At 34.8% G+C, this 24,065-nt stretch overlaps 1 protein-coding gene across 1 annotated transcript in view; it reads right to left on the bottom strand.

The window, feature by feature from the left end:
• The window catches only part of LOC140159274 (metabotropic glutamate receptor 8-like), a 182,525-nt gene that overhangs the window by 98,949 nt on the left and 59,511 nt on the right, over window positions 1-24,065 (bottom strand). The window contains exon 2 of the mRNA XM_072182687.1: window positions 14,420-14,636. Within this exon, the coding sequence (XP_072038788.1) occupies window positions 14,420-14,636 (217 nt within the window). The remainder of the gene's footprint in view (window positions 1-14,419; window positions 14,637-24,065) is intronic.

The raw sequence follows: 24,065 nt of genomic DNA, 5'->3' as shown, positions 1-24,065 counted from the left end.
TTGAGCAGCAGTAGAGAACCGACTACTGCTTTTGTTATGTTTAACATAACAAGTTTAACCTCTGTGCATGCGTGCTCAAGAGCATGTCATATATGCCCGGCATGTTATGAGTAACCAACAAGTATTGTAAAGATTTTCTGAGTAACATTGTGGGAATGTGCAACGCAATAGTAACAATTGAACTGGTGGGTTGAGTATTCAAATACTCGCATAATGGCAATTTGCAAAAAATTCGCATATGTTTAGGAAACTACTACCGTCACTAAAGAACAAGCTTCCGTGGAACGCCAAAACATGTTCTAAATCTTTATTAGCTTACATTTCTGCCGGAACTCTGGGCCGGAACTATCCACCATTAGAGTAAATGAGGAATAATTTGGTGCAGTGCGCCCATGAGCAAAGAAACCATTACTTATAATCATTTCTCTGACTTATACCGCTAAAGATCATGTTCATGTACTACCATTGGGACTGCCAAATAAATATAACTAAATAAATTTAACACCAGTACATTTGTCACGCATATATGTATGAGATATGTCACGCCTTTTTTGTAAGCTTTAACCCAATTGAATTGTTGATTAAACAACCCCAGGGGACTTTTTCATTTTGATATTCAAACTTTTGAACTGCGCATTTTCAAACCATATCAGGCGAGAGACCATGAAAGTATAAAGTATAAGTTTAAAGCATTAAAATACAGATTTGTTCAAGGTTCAAGACTTCAGTGGTAATATGTAATTTTGATTCACTTTATATTTCTACGTTTCCGATACAGGTTGTTGTTAAAATGATGTGTAATTCCTTTGAAAGGTAGGATTTCGATTTAGTATGAACCACAGTAAAAAAGAAAGAAACAGAAATAAGAATAAAAACAAACAACCATACAAAATACTAAAACCGACATCAATTGCGTACTTCGCCGGGCCAGGGCTACAGAGAGGACACATTCAACCAAAGTAACCCTGGTGAATCAGGGTTAATGGCAATGTTACGCTTGTTCCTTTATTGAAGAAATAAATTGTACGAATGAATGGATTGTCAAACAGAATATAATTGTGGATTATGTAAATTCGGTATTGTTAAAGCATCTCGTCTGTATTCGAGCTACCCACAAAGAACGGAAACCAACATCCAGTCGAGGCAAATCTACAGCAACGAATAACATCAAAATGTTTTATGATGTTTCTATATGCTACATGTGCTGACTATTTTTTTTTCAATCTTTTAGAGGAATAAGAATTCTTCGTCCGTTAGCTAAAAATAACAAATTGGTTGAGGAATTATTATTTAATCAGGTGGGTAAAGAACCTAAAACGCAAACACGTTAAATACGTCTAGAAATTCGGTGATCGTTTAATAAAACTTATTTTTAAGTGGAAACAAATAAATTATTTTGCAGTGGAGACCAAAATGAAAGTCATGTGCTTTAAACTAAGAAAAAGTGAGCCTTTATTTTGTTTAGTACGAAATGCCATTTGGAATCAATATTTTTACAGCGTATTTAATGATGGAATTTGAACCACTAACTAATGTGTTGACAGCCATTTACTAACGAAAACCCAGATTTAGGGAAATTAAGGCATCCAAGGTTTATACACTTATTCCACATCTTTAGCGCTAAATTCACCCGTGGCAAATTTCAGTGAAATGAGGCTAACCATATTGAGGTTCATTACGGTTATATTCAACATAGCTGTTAACTTTGGTGCTTTTACCAGAGTGATATTACTGAAGTTGGTGCGTTTACCAGATTGATATTACTGAAGTTGACAGTTTATGAAGTTTCGCAGGATCGATGCCGAATTTGACACCGGCGCGTATAAGGAATACGATGGGTATGCTTTACATTCAGGAACCGACATGTTTGCAGGGCGGCCTGTTTGTTTTTTGCATGCTAAAATTCAAAATTTAGAAATATGAGCTACGGATATGTGGGAACAATATCAGTAATAAGAAATAAGAAAATATGCAAACAAGAGAACAGCTTAATCTAAAATACACGCAGAAGTACGATTCGATAAGATATTTAAATTAAGCAAGTGTTTAATTTGAGGCATTTAAATGTAGTGTTCTAATTTTAGTGCTAGCAATCCTTCATGTAGGGTTTTATTATTGTAGATTGTGGTTCATTGTGGTTGTTCTATGTGTGCAAAAACTACAAATGTATGTACAGTATTCTGTGACGCCATTATAGTTACACCCTATTGAACATACAAGTCTTGACCTGATCTTAGTTTTAGTAACAATCCACTTTTATAAGTTTTAAGGCCGCTGTGCACTCTTTGACAAGTAAAAGTTCCATAAAATATATTTTATTCACCCAAGACATATAAAAGTATACATAACGTAAAAGGCAAGACAATAGGGAATCTAAATAGAATACAGATTTGGTGTAAGAAAACAACAATTATTGAGAAAATCACATAAAAGTGATTTTTGGCTACTTTATAATACTCTTTTACAAAATTGTTGTTCTTAATCTTTAGATGAAAAAGACATTGACATTAAATTTGTTCAAAAGCTAGATAAGATACTAGGTTATAATCACGGAAAATATAACACGGCTATTAGTTGTAGAAACTGAGATATGAAGGTGGAGGTAGAACATTTTGAATGACCTCGTATATTAATAATGTATTTACTTTTAGACTGCTCTTTTAGGTTATCTCTCCGGTATCTCATGTGTTCAAACAATGTGAACCTTTGCAGAGATGTTGAACAATCAATATTTGCACCAATTTAACTAATATTGTCGTTAATTTAGATATTGTATTGCTATATGTGACCGTCCAGGTCGCAACGCTTGTTTTCTTCCGTGTTTAGAAAATAAATATCATAAGCTTTACAATGATATATCATTTGACTTCAAACGATATCCATAAGCGGAGTTATAACTTGTTAAACTTTGCTCCTTCAGTAAAAGAGTACATTATTTTGGCACTACATTATTTCTTTTTTCCACATTGCTGGTATTAAATATCAAATGGTAATATTTGGATCAACGGTCGATGCTGCTTCGATGCTTGTTGTTAATGAACTAACAACTAGTTAATCAGAATTAATGCTAAATTTATACTTTTTAATATCCATACAGGCAAAGATTTATATGTTATCACAGTTAATAATTGTTAATTACCTGATTTCATAAATAATAAGGATCGACCAAGCATCGATGGTCAATTGGAAGTTCCAACTAATTTGTTTCTATTTCCCATTGCTCATTGTTGGAATGCTAAAGCGTGTAAAAATACTAATGTATGATATGAAAAGATGTTGCAAACTCGTCAGAAAACAAGAAGGTCGTATTAAATTGAATCGACTTATTCGCCATTCATTGAACATACCCACCATCAGCACTTAGGAGAAGGTGTGTGACTATGCATGCTAAGAGACTGATGGGCATTCAGCAAAACAACGTCAATGAAAGCACATGAATTATTTCAACCAATTGGCATGATAAACCAGTAAGGAAATGGATCTGATTGTATTATGTACATAATGCTTTGATTGCATTGGATATAATGATTAGATATAAATAAGATGAAACTTAAAAATATTTGACATGTTTGTTTGTTTCCTGCCTAAAAGTAGGTAATCAAGCTTAATTAACTGATATATCTGTACGCTAAATCTTCTTTATTGGTTATAAATCTTATATACTGGCTTAACCTCGTTCGAATATTCGAGCTCGAAACATGTTGCAAAAACATTACTGGCGATAGGGTTAAATCCCATAAATCATTGACAACATTCCAATTAAGTTCCAACTTATATTACCGACTCTAAATAGAGTGGTGCGATAGATAAGCGGGTACCGTCTATACAAGAGCTGTAGTCTCGGGTGTTCTCATCCGCTTGAAGTAATCGCTCTACATGTACAACCCATGGGACAAGCTGCGTCATTATACAAGGCTCTGAAAACCTTGACTATTAGCTACACCCGGAATGCAATAGACGTCACACAATAGCGAATACTTATTAAAAGCATCCGATTGTTATGATAAAGGTATGTTGTAGATGCACGGCATGCTTTCACACAGTATCAATATCACCACGTTACCAATCATACTCATCCTCTGACCTACATTAACCATAGCTGTTAAGTGTTTCCTTTATAAGCACGGTAATAAGTAGACATTCTGTCATTGGTGGAAGAGATACTACACGGTTGACATTTGTGGTTGAATTTGAGCTATCAAATGCGTGAAATTGGAAATATCCTAAACAATGCCATTCTAAACAACTCTTTTTGATTATTCATAGTATGCACAGAATAACCAAAACATGTCAGTTATTGTCATTTAGTTTTATTAAACTTGTAAGTCTCATTTCAACACAAAATTGCTGATAGATAATTTCAACATTTGTAACGTTCTCAGTAATATTAGTTTAAACGGGTTTTTTTTATCAAGTGATATTAAAAAAAGAGACGTATAACTTGAATTCCGATTGCGATAGCTTTGTCATGTAATTACATGGGCAAGTTCGATATCCGGCTGAGCTCATCGTTTTGTCAATCTAATTTCCTGCGGTTTGAAAACAATATTAGGAAAAATGGCTTGTTTAAATTTGAAAATAAAACCTGGGATACATTCATCAAATCAACATAATAATGGTAACCGGATAAGATAATTGGTTCACTTTAATCTATACTTGATACAGTTTGATTTGAAAGAGGAGGCATTGTGAGATTGCACAAAAATTGCGCCCTCAATTTTGTTCAAGGTCCAGTTTTTGCCATGTATGTAAATGTGTGTCTATTATGCTAATCGGTATCTGGAAATTCAGCGCATTCATGATTGTGTTATTCAGTTCAGGATCCTGAACTATTATATTCAACAACACAACTCAATTGCAATGTGTCTCTTATTCTCACTCAATGCAGTTGTTTGTCTCTGCAATTTAAAAAAGTGTAATTAGAGAATAAACGATATGATTTTTTTGTATTTACTATCCTCTACCGTGTAATAGACGACAGGCAGGTCTAATGTTTTGAGTAGTGAATGCCGGCGCTGTTTTACAAATTCCTGCTTACAAATTCAGTTGCGCGTACTGCGTGGCGTATTACGCACTACGCTTACAACCCGCTACTATTGCGCACCTCGACAAGCGTGTTGCATAACGACGCGGACCATATCCTCTAGCGTGTGATAGACGATATGCAGGAACTAATAAATTCAGCGTTTACAAGCTAAACTACAGCCACTGACTAAGAATAACTCGATAAAGGACAAACTATATAATGTCCTTTACTTGTGTGCTAGTAGTGTGCGTGGTATTACAAGTTTATGCGGACTGAACAATGCTTTATCCGATTATCTCAGAAAGCTAGGCACTTTTGCCATTGATAAATGTATAAATGCGTACTGCGTATCTGCGTATGGCGAACTATCATGGTGCTCAATAGGAGTTTACAAGTATGTATTTTAACTATTTGTATGTTTGCTTCTTTGCTTGCCTAATGGGATAAAACGTCCCTCAAACTAAATCCAACTGTAATTGCACAAGATAGATTACTGCCTGTAGGATTATGATCGTATCATCACACATCAGTAGACGCAATTTAGCAATTCTCGTAGCGATATCGTCCTTGTGTCACTCAAACAATAATTACCCTCAGTCGATGCAGGTTTTTTAGTTACACCATCTCCAGCCCAGCAATGAAATATATTTTGCATGAATAAGTTGACAAGATTTCGAATTGCTTCGAGGTTTTCAATGACGTATCAGGAGAGTAAGTAACATCCTTCAACCGAATGCTATGTTTGCACGTACACACTTCTCTATTTTGGTGTATTTCGTTTTGGGTTTGTTTTATGTGTGTATGTATTTTGCGAGTGTATTAATATTTATTTTTGACATGGGTGTGGGCTATGTGTGAAAGGAAATTATAAAATAAATATAAAAGGGAATATTTTCTGGAACATGAAGGAACTGGAAGAAGTACATTACCGTCGTACATACATAGTATCTGCAAGTAGTACATAAACACAGAGTACATGTTTTGACATGCAAATACCCTCTTAATGGTTGTGATTTAAAAACATTATGTTAAAATAATGGTTATAAAAGGTGATAGTTATCTTTGGTGTTGAGCAATGTCAATATATTATTCACTAAACTAACTCACCAATCCATCACTGCTCCACCCAACCATATTTCCAATCAGTTTCATCAACAAAAATGTCAACAATGTTGTTAAAGTGTTTGCATTTAGACGGCTCCTTTACTCTCACGTATCTTATTGTGTTCAAATAATATTCATCCTATGCAGAGAGTTAAAACGGTAAATATTTGTAACAATCAACCCAATTTTGTCGTTAATTTAGATATTGTTTTGTAATAGGTAGCGAAACCCCTTATTGTTCATTGTTGGAAGGCGCCGTGTTCAACGTGTACCCGGTTCGCTAGTCCGCAAAAGGGGTTCGATAGGTCCAAAGTGGGAGCGAGTCCCGGGTTCAAGCCCCAGCCGTACGACAGCTGTACGACACTTTTCACGACAAGGTTTTCTCCGGGATCTTAGATTTCCTACTGCTTTCAAAACCGGTGATTATTTGTTTGGTTATCAAAAAAATCCTCCACCCAATGGAATTTGAGGAGCTGCACAGATTGGTGGATGTTACAATGTAAGGGCAGATAGGTTTGCGCCGTTTGGCTGCAACCAGCCTAGTTAATGTGATCTGATTCAGATGATTCACCGGTGACAGCGAAAATACAGCACGTTCTCTATCATCTGGAAAAAATGCGCTAAAAATCCAAAATTTATCATAAAGGTCCGCTAGTATGAAGGTCCACTAGTCAGAAGGTTCGCTAGTCAGAAGGTTGGCCAGTCAAAATTGTGAATAAGGTTCGCTGTTGTGAATAGAAATAAGAAGCTTATTCAGCGCCACCACATGTCCGTCTCAAACAGGGTTCATAAAAGTAGAGCGTTATATTAAATCCAATGATAAAAGCTATAAAAGCAGATTACAATGAAACGACTGATAATACAAAGGAACAAAAGAGTAAATAAGAATTAAGGAAAGAAAGACCTATACGGCGCGGCGTTGTTTGTAAAAGGGTCAACGAAAAAGAAGGAAGATATAAGAAATTGAACAGGACAAGTTATTGTGCATACCTTCCCAGCACACACAAAACGTTTAACATGAAACGTTTAGATATCGAGTTAGAGAAAGGGCTTATAAAGGGTGTATCAAGGGTGCAAAGCGTTTAGCCCTGTAGTACCTCTGCTATATGCCAACTACTAACTGGCAATAAGAATATTTGTATATAAAATGCTAGAGTGAACAATACCCCATAAGGAGTGACATATGTATATGTCAAGCACTTATATAGGCACCAAGGCACTATAAAAGACAACCACATGGGCCAATCATTGATTCACATCAGCTTAGGAACAACATGGTTGAAGGGGTGCACACGAGTAATAAGAAAGTGGTTGCGAGTAGATTTGAAAACAATATTGGGCAAAATGATTTGTTTAAATTTGAAAAGAAAACCTCAAAAACATTATTAAAATCAAAAGAATGATGCCAGAAATGTCGTTACACCAACACCCGATTCCAGTGTATTCACCCTTTCCTTCCAACAGTTTGATATTAACTGGCATGCCCCAGACAATAATTGTTTCATTATGTAACATAATTTAATGACGGATCTGGGTTATCATGTTAGAGTGGTTTCGTTAATGTACCCATTGGATTTTTCATTTATTATTCATTGATATAATTTAGAAAATTTAAAAGTAAGAAGTGAATGAAAAATTAAAAAGAAAGCATTTTAAAATCAAAAGCACGATAGCACAGACATGTTGTGACGTCGACATCTTATTAGATAAACGTTCACGCAGCCACTCCGATCTTTAATCGCGAGCCAATCTGATATGCCAAGTAATAAATAGAATGACAGAAACGACTGCAGCCAATCTCAATAGAAAATGGTCAGACACAGTGGTCTGCAAGAATCTTAGTTTAACGTTTGTTTTGATTAAGTTGATTAGTTTGATATTTAAAAGAACGGTACCTGCAATTCCCCTTGCGATAGTTTTGACATGTAACTAATATGTAATGGCATATATGGGTTGTTTTACTTGGGCGAGTTGGTTATGGCAGCTTCTTGTTATTTCAATCTAATTTCCTGAGATTTAAAACAAGAATTTCTAAAGGAAGATGAAATAAAAAAATCTAAAGGAAGATGAAATTTGAGAAGAAAACAACGAAGGCATTGCTCAAATCAATATAATAAAACCAGAATTGTCGTCGTGCCAAAACGCGATTATAATATATGGCTCACGTGGCAACGTCAGTATCTTTAAACGCGAGCCAATCTATACACTCATTTAATGCCCTGTCTAAACCCTAATATGCCAAGTGATAAGTAGAATGACAGAAACGACTTGTAGGCAATCTCAAAAGAACACAAAATGGTCAGACCCCATAGCAATCCCCAAATTATTCCCAACTCATTTGCAAACCGTTGTTATTATATACTTCGTCTACCATTTCAAACGATATTAGTATTGAAAATTGCGACGCATTATTCTGTTCTAGGTGTCCCTTAACCTCCAGGTTGTTATAATATGATTTCAACATCTTTAACTTGCTGGTAGTCTCAATATAATGTGACAGCGTCAGAGTAAGAGTGTGTGAAGGACTGAAGGTGGGCAATGGTGTGTTGGCTTGCATTTTATTCTCAAACTAATACATAAGGGGCGGCTTCAAAACTCGACCGTCGGTTGACCGGTTGACCACCGGTTGATGGCGGTTGAAACGCGTTCCATTGTTTAGAACAATAGAAACCGTCTACATCCCGACAGGGTTATGAATCATGGTTCACATAATGAAAAAAAAAAGCTAATATATAGGACCCCATAAGGCCTGAGACACCCGGAAATGCTATTTTAGAGGTACCTCATAGGGGCAAGGGTCTGTGTGCAAAGCCGTTCCCCACAAACAAGCAGTGTTGTGTTTTTGTACCCCACAAGAATGGTGTGATAAGTAATATACCCCCGAAAGAACCATCGGCCTATTTTATACACATATAATGCTGGACTCCAATAAGAATCGTGGTGTAAGTAGAGGATGGAGGGGGTGTGGGGTGTGTGGGGTGGGTTTGTGTGGTGGGAGGGGAGTGGGTGGGGGTGTGTTTGTGTGTGTGTCCAACGAAATTGCAACAATTGAAAATAAATGCTCTCTGAATCTAATGCTAAGTTCAACTTAGCCTGTCGTAATAAATGGCCTACGTCGATATTAGTACTTGAATTCCTGTACGATATCGCCACCCCTTCCTTCCAGGAAACCACTGTACTATCTATTTTATTCTACATTAATGACTCGTGAAATCCGCAAAGCTGCATGAATCAATATGGTCAATCAATTGGCCCTTCATAATCATTCTTCAAAGATTTTTACCCAATTGAGTCATCTTTTTAGAGTGAATATTGCCAAAATTGCATGCTAGCTTAATCCTAAATCAATACCTTATGTGCATATCAAACACAACATATTATCACCACCACTAAACACACCGCTCCCATGGGCTACCAACACATAATCCAAAACCCACTAGCTTACATTTCTGCCGGAACTCCGGGCCGGAACTATCCACCATTAGAGTAAATGAGAAATGAATTGGTGTAGTACGCCCATGAGCAAAGAACCAATCACTTTCTGTCATGTCCCAGATTTAGATCGCTGAAGATCATGTTCTTGTGCTACTTTTGGGACTGCCAAATAAATACCAACACTAAATAAATTTAAGATCAGGACCTTAAATGTCACGCATTAATGGATAGGGTGTGTGTAAGGTCGTACGTTTGAACTTTAAATCAAGCAGTTTTTTGTTGGTCAAATACAACCAAGTTAATTTTGATGACAAATTTCAAAATCTCTTTTTTTTTCAAACCTGACATTTCGGCATGTTGGAAATGTTTATACATGTCCCAACTTCCACCTAATTGAAATCAGTCAAATTCATTCCGCTTGTAGAATAACAGAACAATTTGGAATTTATGACTAAATATTTCCTAATAGAACACCAAAGTTAAACAGGCAAGATTATAATAAATTAAAATTGGACCGAAATCGTATATTATGGTTTCAATAAATATTGTGACACATGGCGAGCCATACCAAGTAGCCTAGTTATTGCACTTTTGGGGATTCTAAATTTTGGATATGTTATGAAACCAACATTTTGACACAACAAATATTTATCGACATAAATGTTAATAATAATATCACAAAGTTGAAAAAATAGAGAGCTTTGCTGTACAATCTGATATCACTTTACCGTTTTTGCATTTGAATATACAGGAAGACCATCCCCCGTGCCGATGGTCGCTCTTCCAGACTTCCTGTTTACAAACTGGTATGGTAGCGCGTAGGTGGTCACGTGCGTATTTAAAAATACATATTTATAAAAAAAAAGTCGAAGATGACTACATAAGTTAAGGTAATATCTTTTTATGAAAAAAAAAGAAATATTTAAAGTAATCTTCTAATTGTTCTCTTGAAAATTGAAATTACTTCGGGCTAAATATATTATGCATATAAATGTCAGAATGCTTTTGTCATTAAATGAAGTTAAATAAACAATGATGAACAGTGTCATTCCATCTCAAAACTGATCATTATAATATACGTAGAATTATTAAAACACTTCTAGAATTTTGCTCTAAATTTTAAAAACGTTGACCTTTATTAATATTCATAATTTTGCAAATACATAAATGAGAGTTTTACAATATACCATAAAAGTTTAAGGAAATTTCAACACTAAAAGACTGTTTTGTTCAAGCTATAGGCTCTTAAAGCAATTGAGTGCTTGTTAAAAGAGGTATTAAAAGGTTGTAAATTATTGACTTCGGGAAAAATATGCCATACCGATTCACTTGATATATCTACATTGAATGGTTTATGTGAGGTCACATCTAGGATATCAATTTAAGGTTAGCAACTATTATAAACTGTTTGATAGTTCACAGCATCTTGCGAATGGTAGTGAGCATTGGCAAAAATTACATTGATCATACCATAGCGAGTGTGTAGAAGATGTCAAATATCACAGATATTATTTTGTAGGCCCTGTGGTTCTTGAGTTATGTTGTAAAGACGGCTGAAACAACAACACTTTTGTAAAACGTACATAACTTATTAACAACAATAAATCGTTTCATCTATTCCCTGTCAAACACTACTGAATACAGTTTTATGATTTTGTAATGGGGAGTGAGGTTACTTTTTAGTAGCCTGCAGATCCATTAGATACTATCCTGTAAAATCATTTAAATGAGGCCGAAGCAAATGCATTTGCCTACTTCGTTTCAAAGCAGTCAATTTCGGTTCAAAGGACAAGGTCTTTACTGAATGTAATATCACCCAGTCTAGAGCCTGAGCGAAAAACAAACAAACAAACCATTAAACAAACAAGCAATCAACCAAATTACTAAAACAGATTTAATTGCGTACTTCGTTGTTTGTAAGCGCTCGAACGGTTTTGAAGAGGCAATTTTGAACTGGGTAGTCTTGATGCAAATAGGCTACTTAACCATTGCCAAAATATATAGACTCAATTTAGAGTCATATATTTTTGTATGATTGCAAGAACATTGTACTTACCATTGAGTGATTTTGTTTATATTTGTGAAATACGCCAATAGTTATAGTTATAAAAGTTCTTTAATAAAGCTATAGTTGTCAACGAAGAAAGTATAACAAAAAACACCCATGCCAAATCGCCCACCCACTTTACCTTCTTGATGGTATTTGTCTATTCCAGTTAAGGTTAAAATCACTGCACCCCTATGGAAAGCACGACCTTAATCTCTCACAAAGGGGTGTATATTACAAACAGAGTCACCCATTCAGGTAGACCCATTTGAAATGCACACTCCGGGTCTACCTGAATGGGTGACTCCATTTGTAATCTACACTCCCGTATGTGGGAGATTAAGGCAATGTCCTCCATACTGGAGTAAAATTGGAATAACACAGTTTAAGCAAATTGAAACGCTATGCTTGAAAAGGACCCAATACCCTAGACTCTATCAGCATAACAATTTCCCGGTCAACAACCTGCCAATAACCCCCTTCTAACTATTCAAGTCACTAAATGGTGTAACAAAGAAGGAGCTTAAAGTCGATTTCGGCTTAGGTACCTTTTGCCTGTCAATATTGATTGTGATTTAAACTACCATATTTTCTAAAAACCGATTACGGCGCGATATTTTATGGATCGTCCTAGTGAAACATCTAAGTAGCTACATGACGAACTGAGCAATTCTTATTCATATAATGGAAATATGAATCGGATAACCTCAAGCATCGAAAGGAATATTGCACACAAATTGAGCTAAGTTAGCATCTTTCAACTGCTGTTGTGCACCGATGTAAAGTTATGCTACTTGCAATAAACGAGTCGTTCAAACACCAAATTCTGCCGATATTAAATTAGCAGTGTCATGCAATTGCAAACCTTTGTTCAAATATTTCATTATATTAAAAATGTCACTGATGCTCTCGAGATATTATGACAGCTTGCAAAATGTTGATTCGATAAATTCATTTTATATAAGAGCTACATAATAGAACGATTCTTGGGATTATTTAGAAATGAAAGAGGTGATACATCTTGTGTTTTTCCCTCTTGGAAATAGGGTTATTGCTTTCAAAATAACACACCTGTTTTTGTTTCTTATATAGTTTTCTGTTATGTTGCGTGTTTTTGTGGGTGGGTGGGGGTGTGTGTGTGTGTGCTTTTTTGCTGGGTATAGTTATGGTGTTCTTTTTTTGGTTTTGGCTGTTAGTGACGATAATACAGATAGTTGGTGTTGGTATTGATATTATTGTTGTTTTGCTACTTCTACTGTTCTTGTTATTATTGTTGTTGTTGGTGGTGGTGTTGGTCATGATGGTGTTAGTGATAGTTGGTGACAATGATAATTAGATGACGAATTACGTCTCTCCACGCGGGTGTCGACTGCTGACGACAAGTTCTTTTGAAAATTCAAAAGTTTCGGAATTGTAAATTGTCATGACCATATTTGGAATCAGCATCAGGGTTATTGCTTTCAAAATAACACATCTGTTTTTGTTTCTTATATAGTTTTCTGGTTTGTTGCGTATGGTTATGCTGTTCTTTTTTGGTTTTTGCTGGTGGTGACGATATTAAAGGTGATGGTAGTTGGTATTGAGAATATTGGTGTTTGTCTGTTACTGCTACTGTTATTATTATTGTTGGTGGTGATGGTTTTGGTAATGATTGTGTAGGTAGTGGTAGTTGTGGTGGTGGTGGTGGTGGTAAGACAATGATTGCGGTGGTTTTGGTCATGATGGTGTTGGCAGTGGTAGTTGTGGTGGTGGTAAGACAATGATGGCGGTGGTTTTGGTCATGATGGTGTTGTAGTTGTAGTTGTGGTGGTGGTGGTAAGACAATGATAATAAGATCAATATAATGATGACAATATTACTACTTTCTTGAAGTAATAGTTATTGTATAAGAGCATTGGGCTCTTCTATTTAAAATCCACACTACCCCTGTGGAAGATTTAGCTAAAGCCTTCAACAGAGGGAGTATGAGCTTTGAATACACTAGACAATTGGGTATCTTCCATTTGATATACTCACACCAGTTGTGGAGGGGATTTGCCATTTGGTCTAATACCATTTGGTCTAATATCCATTTTGTCTATATCCATTTCGTCTAAACCCATTAAGTCTATATCCACTACGTCCAATAATCATTTGGTCCTGTAACCATTTGGTCCGATAACCATTTGGTCCGATAACCATTTAGTCTAATAACCAATTAGTCTAAAACCATTTAGTCTAACAACCATTTGGTCTAATACCCATTTGGTCTATAACCAATAGGTCTAATAGCCATTTGGTCTAATTCTCATTTGGTCTACAAACCATTTAGTCTTACAAGCATTTAGCATATTAATAAATAGATGAAATGGTATTAGACTAACTGGTTATTAGACCATACGAGTATTAGACCTAACGGTTATTAGACCAAATGGGGATTAGACCAAATGGTTATTAAAGAAATATTAGACCAAATGGTTATTAGACTATATGGTTAGTAGACGTACCGGTTATTAGACCAAACAATATTAGACTAAATGGACATTAGACTATATGATTATTAGACTAAGTGGCAATTAGCCTTTCTGGTAATAGACCAACTGAATATAGACTAAACGGAAATTAGACGAAATGGTATTAGACCAAATGGCAATAGACCGTTGTGGAAGGTATAGGTAAAGCCATAATACAGGGGGAGTATGGGTTTCAAAATGATTAACTCTGGCCAATTACATTTGCAAAACACACTCCCTCTGTGAAAGATATTTCCGAAATATTCCACAGGGGTTGTGTGAATTTCAACTGGAATAGCTCATTTTGATCCTCACCTTTCGTTCTTGTGAGATTTTTAAAAGCTGATATTCCTTTTTCTCCGTAATTACCAGCTGATGCAACGGTTGCGACCCATTTCCATCCTAACTCCATAACGATATCCATTATCGCTTGAGCTTGATAAGAATCGGGTGGTACCACTCGTAAGAAATAATCGTAGCGTGTCTTGTCGCTTAAATCTGGGCTCGTGGAAGCGTAACTGACTTGCGGGATCTGGAATAAGGATTAATAGAAAGATACATACTATTACGTGACTTTGAATTTGAATTGATGAAATATCAGCGGAGAACGATGTTTTTTAAGACGCTAAGTGATGATCAATAAAATGTCGCTACAAGTTGACAAATCTTTCAATATTTATTAATTATTATATATGAATAACGTTTGCGACGATAGTTGTTAAAATGTTTTTTTAAATATCTTGTTGTAATGATATTAGAACAGCTGTGAATATTACTTTGACTGTTATGTACCATATCATTCTATATTTTATTAACGAGAGTAGTTATTTATTTTATTATTTCATTTTGTTTATCTGTTTATGTTGTCTGCCAGATAGCTGTCCTAATGCAATCAATATGCAATGGTATGTTATGGTATGATAGATTTATTATACGGGTAATATATACACATATGTGAAGGATATACGCCTTCGCGTTAACGTCAAGTAAGGCTTTGATAAGCTTAATGCAGGATATTTCTCTCAACGTTCATGTTAACGGTGTATGGTACTTAAAAAGAACTTGCGGATATTTCAATAAATAGCTGAAGTAATTTGAAACCCACAATCAAGATCAGCTGGATTATTAGAGATGTGCTTTATAGACTTTATTTTTATTGACGCAAAATAAAGTAACTGCAAGAATATGAGAAGTATTTCAAGTTTCTTAGATACAAAAGCAAAGTCTAAGTAATTTGATATTTTCATTTTAAAACATGGTTATTATACTTTTTTGTCCGACAATATTGGAAATAAAATTTAAAATTTCAATCATGAATAGTTAGATATCTAAGTATAATGAGATTTTCCGCTAGTGAATATCACAATGTTATCCATGTACCAATAGATACCTATTTCGACACATCCGTTTACGTGAATTGCTTCATATCTACTTATTTGGTTGTGTGAAGGGATAAAGAACCTTACTAAATGATGTATACTGCGCCAAAAAAAGTATCCTTACACTTGGAAAAATAATCACAACTTCAACACTGAACCATGTTGGGGTAAAAGCTAATCCTGCACATTATGATACCACATTGAATCCTCAAGAAGTAAAGTTACAAGCAATTGAATAGACGAAGGTCCAGTTTTAAAAGTGACAAACTGGCCTATACAAGGCGCAAAAAGATTCCAACAAGCGCAACAAAGACACAACACAGTTTCTTCAATTAAGTTTTATTTAAAGCAGTTTTTATTTCAGTTTTTACCTCTCTGTACTTTTCATAACTCTCATTTTATTTGTCAGTTCTTTTGTTTCAGTTTTCTTTTGTTCCTTTTCTTTTAATTAAAGGCACGCATAAATTAGCCATTCACAAACTAGTCCGTGGAGTTTTGAATAGGCTAGTTTGTAAAACTGGACCTTCGTCTAATCAAATGCTTGTAACTTTGCTTCTTGAAATCACATTGGATTCAATGAGGTGTCATAATGTGCCGGCTTATATAGTGCATCTAAAAACAAATGTACACCAATATTGTTCAGTTTTGAAATTGTGATTATTTTTCCAAGTGTAAGGATACTTTATGGCGCAGTATACATACGTAGGACTATTAAAATTCTAAACTACGTTAGATTTTGTTGAAATTTAAAGTTGTTTTAGCTTCGTCCAAAATTGGATAGGAACACACTGAGCTATAGAAAATCAAATATTTACATTTGCAGAAGAATGCTTAGAGATAATCCCAATAGCTTTCTCCATTATATTGTATGTAAATCAGAGAGTAATATCTCTCGTATCAGTAAGTGGTCAATGACTTTTTCGATGAAATATAATTGGCAGTATCACAAATAGTAAGTATCTATCAGATTTACGGATGAGCATGAGAGAATGTCTTCCTCTGACGATTCACAACCAAATAAAATCCTACTTATACGTCAATCACACAGGAAGAAACAGTTTATATTTTATCAGAAGGTACATTTCGTCAGTGAAGTCTTGAAAAGTAACTTATGCAAATAAGATTCACTGCATCTTACGCGTATATCATGAAGAAATTACATTAGTGTAAATCTTAGCAGATGTGCTATATACTATCGGATTACCGAGGGCAAGGAACAGATCTGAGACTGTACAATGACACAGCGTAACTCCCAACTAAAGAGTCTTACTGACTCGGCCAGTTGGGTGCTGCTACCTACATTCATATTCCTCAGTAAACATTAAAGACCGTAATAGGCATAAAAAAGCTACTAGTATGCGATATGTCCAACTGCTATTTATTGTTAGAACATTTTTGAAAATATTTAGTCCTCAAGGGGTTCGTTAATTCATATTTTATACGATTCATATTATAAGGATAGCTATATTTAGTGTTATAATTTACCATTACAGACCTTCAAAAATTGTAAACGAGGAGTACATAGCAAAATAAACTAGTACCTTTAATTCAATTGAAATTTGATCAAAACTGAATTCAATGTAAATTTGATCAAAAATGAGGTCGTGGCATAAAGGCCACATTTTGCATTTTTACTCGTTATAAAACATATATAATGATTATAATCACATTATATACGGCTGAAGCAAATTCACTCATTAATAAAATGGAATGCAAGCTCACATTAATTCATTAAACCCATTTAGAACGAAGGGGGAGTAGATGAGATGGTTTCCTGTCAACGCTCAAACAATCACCAAACCGCTAAATGTGGTTGTAGTCGACCATCCTTTGTGCTCAGTTTAACGTAAAAACGTTGATCCTACCTCCTTACGCAGGGGTGGAGTAAATAGGCCGTCCAACTCGAGAGTATAGGGCCGGGTATGGGGAAGGTCAATGAGGCCCAAGTACATTATTTCGTCCTGTTTTGTAAGACATTTTATAAATTTGTACATGAAGCTTCTTACATATGTTATGATAGTGGTTTCCAATCAGTTTTAGTAATAAGTATTGCAAACCACTCGAGGTATCCATGATTTTGGGTTGAAATTTTGACAGACTTGAAATCAGCGATTTTTAAAATAAATCAGCGTCATTGTGACGTCATTCTGGAGTTGTTTTGGTATAAATTTAAAGAAAGAAGCATACATGGTATTGGTTATAGCAAACATGTAAAAAGGGTTGTAACTAACCCCCTCACTTCGTTATATATTATATATTACATATCAGAGGAGGCTTAAAGGCATTCCTACAACTCCTACAATCTCAAAGGCAACGTCCCCATTGCCACACACATAAAATGGTAATTTTAAAAATGCAACCAACAAGCTAATAGTTAAGACTTATAACTTATATTTGACTTTCTTAAAGGAAACATTCATATTGTCCCACTGCATTAATTGTATTCCTAAGTCTCAATATTTTGAATGTTAAATAAAAGGATAAAAACACAAGATATTTGCACACAATCCCAATGCAAACTTGTTCACATGTGTACAAAAGCCAGACATACCAAGGTCAGGAACCCCATTGGGTTATGGGAATGCCTTTAAACATCCTCTGATTACATATGTTGCAAAAAATGCCTCAGTTAGACAGGTTAAAGGAGAGATGAAAATACGAGTAATAACCCTTCCCCGGGAAACCTTCTTATCATTACTAGAACACAGAATGCATCACGGTACTGTCGTATTGGTTTCTACCAATACGGCAGAAATACGACGAAATATATACATCGATGCATCAACAACATCATCTTACACCTTAACAAGAAACCGTCTGCATTTACTCAAAAGGCGTTGAGCATCTCCGTGAATTAAAACAACCATTTAACGTGTTGACCCTGCACTTGGTTGTAAGAGATGTGTGATCCGAACCAGGTTTACAGTCATTCCATGAGATATATGATATCTTATACATTTAGCTGCGTTACTTCATGGTGATACCTACGCTTTTAGAGTTAACATTTATTGTTTGTTTATAGGGGCGTATTCCAATTCCTGCAAAGATGTATGTTCTCATTGAATTAAATGTGTGGGGTTTTTACCTTTAAGGCGAAAAGGACTAATAAATTGATTAAATTGCCAAAAAGATGACAATAATAGCGAGTAAAATCAGTAAACCATAAAGAGTTTCAAAAAGTCACTAAGAGCTTTTCGCAACTCTACTGATTTCTTAAATTCCCTAACATGTTGTTTCTACCTTTCTTTACGATAAGGTTCACGAATATTGAGAAGCTTTTAACGACGTCAAAATATATAAACATAAACCATTAGGTCTACTTTATAAGCAAGAAATTCAAAAAGTGTGAATCTACTAGCAGCATATTAAAACACATTTGATTTAATTTAGAATAAGAAAAAGTTGAAACGGCATGTTTCATCATAAGATAGCTAATGTAGTCGTTAGCCATGATGTCCTGAAGTGTGTAAAATTGCTGACTAAGATTTAGTTAATTTTTTTTTATGCATATAATTATGTTATTCGGGCACTTCCCGTGAAATTCATCAAATGAACTGTATTGAAAGTAATATAATAAAAAAGTTGACATTCGTTTTGTCTAGCGAATTAATTTTGATTTAATTTTATGCTGCCTGGAATTTGTGTCAGTTTGTTAATGTTTTGAATATTTAAATCTCAAAGGGGTATGGCAGAATGCATCTATTTCTTTGTAATCTATTTACACGTACAGTGCATTTTAATCATGTTAATTAAGGCTGGCTTTCCTCCAATTAGTTTGTATAAAATAACCAATAACATTAATTCGACGTAACAGGATTAAGTACCATATCAATAGGTGAATGCAATTTTGAATATATCGCCCTGCACTACAACGTACACGCGGTACCTATACATTGAACCATAGACGTCAAAGAACAGGGATAAAGACCTGGGTCGTAATTCTATACAATACTCATATCATGCTGATCACTCGCACCTGTAAGATTTGTATCGTTGAAAGGGGCGGTATTGTATTCAATCCATGATTGCAGATTTACAAAGGTGATGAGTGCAACCTGCTTGCAGTGCAGGGCGATGTATTCAAAAATTGTATTCATCTATAGCTATGGTAGTTAATCCTGTTACATCATCACTTCTGCGGCGAATAATAGTTGTATTGCAGATAGTGAATTTGTTCACTGTTCAGTGGCAAAAAGCAGTTTTGTTATGATTGGTTAAGTTAGTTGAAATAGTGTACTCCTTGTGGCAGTGTTGTGGGTGTTCCCGGTGGTTGCTATTTTTGTTGCTGTTGTTGGTAATGGTGTTGTTGTTGTGTAGTTGCATACTAATAATATTCATGTTGTTCTTGTTGAGATCTTATCAATATAGGTTTATCCAATACAATAAATACGTTCTCCCAAGGATATACAAACAAGCATAAACATGTTCATATGACTATAGCACTCAGTTGTCGCGCTAAGAAATCCTAGTCGGGTTATGTTGTCGTTGTTCTAAGATGGTCGTTGATAGTTGACATAAGTTGTGAATATGAACTAACCCAATCGGCCTTGGAAATTCTAGTCTTGGTAATTTCCTGTCTGTGAATACCATCATGATGTACGTCATACCCTCATGGCACTAAAAATGGGTTCCAATTAAATAATTTGCCCTTTAAGCTTAACACCCAGCAATTAGATTTCCACTTCTTTGGGTAATAAGTCATTCAGAATGCAATAAAATTGTTGAGAAACCCATTTGATTGGATTATTTTTAACACCATAGTTTATGAAAGCTATTCATTAAAATCTTACACTTTCAATCTTTAAGGTGGTACTACACCCCCCTGATACATTTTTTGACTAATTTTGCATTTTTCTAAAAAAATAACTACACACTGGTAACAAAATTTATGTATATTATAGAGGCAAAGAATCCAATTACTTCACTGAAATTTAAGTGACTCAGGACAAGTAGTTCATTATATATGTTAAGAAATGAGGTGCATTCTAGAGGTACCTCTTTTCTCATCATAAATAACGTACCGCTTGTATTGAGTCACTTGCCCTTATAATATACATAGCTTTTGTTAGCAGTGTGTTATTATTTTTTGAGAAAAATACGAAAATAGTCACAAGTTTATCAAGGGGTGTAGTACCACATTAAGGTTACTGTTTTTTCTCAAGGAATACCAATGTGATCTGTTAACCCAATATCGTATATATCAGATAATCATTGTTGCTGACTAAAGCGGTGTAACAGAGCTATGAGATTTGAAAGCAACGCTAATAATGCCGACTTTCTAATGTCGGCGTCTCTATAGATAATAAACTTCACAGTTCTTTTTCTTTTACTGATGTGTGGACATAATTGATAACGCTGGGTGTTTCAGAGAAATCGTTTGATAAAATGTACCCACATTTTGCCAGACGCCGTATTCGTATATACACAAACATCCCGAACACACCCCAACTTGTAATAATTGTTGATGATTGGTATGCCAGAGTGTTTATTTCGCAATGATGTTTACATCTAAGCGGTAAACAAATATTAAGGCATCTGTTGAAAAAATATTGTTAAATGTAGAATAATTATTGTTACTACGTCACGGTTGTTTGATGTGATCATTTATTAGTTTTTCAAACAAAACATCATTTACAACCAAAATATAGGCTTAAACAGCTAAAATTGATATCATGCTAATTTATAAAGATGCTTTTGAGTCATTCTCAACTTTAATTTCCACTCTTTTACAAAACTATTCACTTTTATAGCATTTTTAAAGCTATTTCGGATATTAAATGTATATATTAATGACCAAATTGGTGGCACTATTTAGTTACTGGAAATTACTCTTTCAAGCTTTTAATACAAATAATTCCTTTTATTGTTTGATAAAATATGTTTATAAAATTTCCTTGTTGCTTGTTTCACCTATTCCAGGTGCTTTAATGGCAGTATTAATCACCTATCCCTTGCAAATAAAGAAATATGATTTAGGATAAATAGCGCCATCTATAGTTTGCATTTATAGTTAATAATGAAGCCAATTATATATACATCAAATAATCGTGAGCAGCAGCCAACCCATTTTAATTAGAGGTTTAAGCCCTCAATGTGTTTGTAATTGTTCACAAATGTTTAAAAACATGTGTAAGAATAAAGTGAAATGGTGTTTACAGTCTTTTTAATATACACACAAATTGATTTAGAAATGATGGTAGCGTCATCAGGTTTTGATAAAGAATACAAAAAACAACCATGGACATTTTTACCAAATAATTATAGCAATTTGTAATTTTGTATACAGGTTAAACCGGTTAGAGGTCGATAGTCCACAAACCCAATAACTTAGTTATTTATAAACCCTAAATCTTACCCTAACCCAACCGTATACTTTAACCTAAACCTAAGTCCTGATCCTAACTCTAAAGCTAACCCTAAGCATAACCCCGACTCTAATCATAGCTCTGATCTTAACCCTTAACTAACTCTATCACAAACACTAATCCCAATCCTAATACTAACCCTAACCCTAACCTTATCCCTAACTCTAATCCTAATCTTAAATGTCATCAACCCTAACTTTAACCCTTTGGGGCTGTTCCCGTTAAACCAACATCCGCCAACAACTATGTTATACAATCCCAGCCCTTTAACACTAATAATGCTAACCCTAATACCCCAGTGTTTACAAGGTTGTAGGATGATGGTAGCTTCCATCATTGACGTGGAAAAGTAAATAAGCCTCTCAGCCTCCATTCATTTGTCCTATTTACCTTAGATGTTTTTGTAATGTCAGAAATGGACTGGGGTAAAACAAGTCCTAGATATGCAAAACATGTCCCTTTTATGCCACGAGGCACAACTTTATATACCTCTACGTAAACCGTTTACTCCAGGGGGCTGGTGTTCTGTTTCTGTGACATTTTTACATGCAAGGTTGTGATGAGACCTTGCTTCGGTGAGCTTTATGAAAATATCAGCAATATTGTTTGGGCAAGCCTTCTCAGTTTGTATATTGTAAAGTTTAGAGTAATAATAATAGTAAAACCAACGTGGTTTAGTGTATATAACATGTCCCCCAGTGTCGCCGCCTAAATCCAGTTAATTTACTAGTTGTGTCAATATCTGCATTATGCATTCGGTTGCGCTTGGGGACTCTTGACTACTGAGGTAAAAATTTGATTTCATCGAGGCAAGAGGAATTTGTATCATATCAGATTAACGTACCCTAGCATGCAGTTAGGCAAGTGATTAATTTGATTAATTGATGTCCCCGTGAATAATTCTTTATCTAATAAGAGAAGTATTAATAATCACCTTCATTCTCCATATTTTGGTTTTGTTTTCTATTATTTCTGCTGCTTCTTCTGTTTTACTTTTGGGATTGCTTTTATCTTAGATGGCTACATAGACTGTCATCAAACCTTGCAGCAGCATTGCTGACAACACAGCTTGTCAGGCAATAAATGGATTTGATCAAAAGTCAAGTAGAAGTTTGTTTCTGTTTGTTTGTTTGTGCAAGTTTGTTGTTGGACATTTCGTTGCGGAGATCGTGTGAGGGGATGTGCAATTTTATTATAGAATAGAGATATATAACCGTCCAACGATTTGTCTAATAATTATCCGAAGGACACGTTGTAAGCCAAATTTTCCAATTAGACATGTTTATTGAAAATGTACAATTTAAATTCAAATAAATACACCCCTAACATTTTATTTAACAATAAAACGATTGCTGGTCAAAGATAATGTATCTTCTTATATAATAATAAAACATACAACTATAAATATTTTGCTGTATGGTAATATAATTTTGCGCTCTGCATCTCTGTGGCATCCGCATCTCAAATACCACAAATATTTAAACTTTGTAATGTAAATGTAATATTATTATTATCTCATTTTAGTATATTAATTATAATGTTTTGCAAGTTGTTTTTGCCTACTTTGTATTACATTATTCTTTACTTGCACCAATGTGTGTTGCGATGAAATAAAACTGAACTGAACTGAACTGAACTGAACGGAACTAAACTGAATTGAATTGAACTGAACTGAACTGAACTGAACTTTTTGCAGGAATATATGGTAGCAAAACAATTAATGAAAATAATAGAACAATTGTTTCTGTAAATTACATTCCAGGTAACATAACGATAAGTGGTCTTTTAAAAGCGAAATGTAGCTTCATTTATTTCTTCTACGGATCTCGTCCAACAACTTCAAATATCCCCTTTTTGTTCTTTACATATGTGTACATGTCCTAGAAGACAGTCATATGGTAAGATGATCTTCCCTAACTAATTAAGCACTCTTAAAACACGCCACGAACGGAAAATCTGCACTGTTCGTGAATTGAGAGGTGCGATCTATTTCACTTGAAAACGCTTTATGTGACTCGTATCACTTACATAATAATGAAGAAAATGTGATTGTACCTGCTCTCACCTGTAATACCAGTGGCGGAGAAAACACCTTAACTTCAGTCTATATGAAATTAAGTATTCGTAAATTAAGAATGATTCTTCCATTGCAATTATCCTGACTTGTAACACTTTTCACATAACATGCTACAATAGTTATGATGTGATACTATTACT

This window comes from Amphiura filiformis, chromosome 8 (assembly GCF_039555335.1).
Source record: "Amphiura filiformis chromosome 8, Afil_fr2py, whole genome shotgun sequence".
In the NCBI taxonomy this organism is placed as follows: domain Eukaryota; kingdom Metazoa; phylum Echinodermata; class Ophiuroidea; order Amphilepidida; family Amphiuridae; genus Amphiura; species Amphiura filiformis.
Note: the sequence above shows the minus strand (reverse complement) of the source record. Positions and strands in the feature narration are given on the sequence as shown.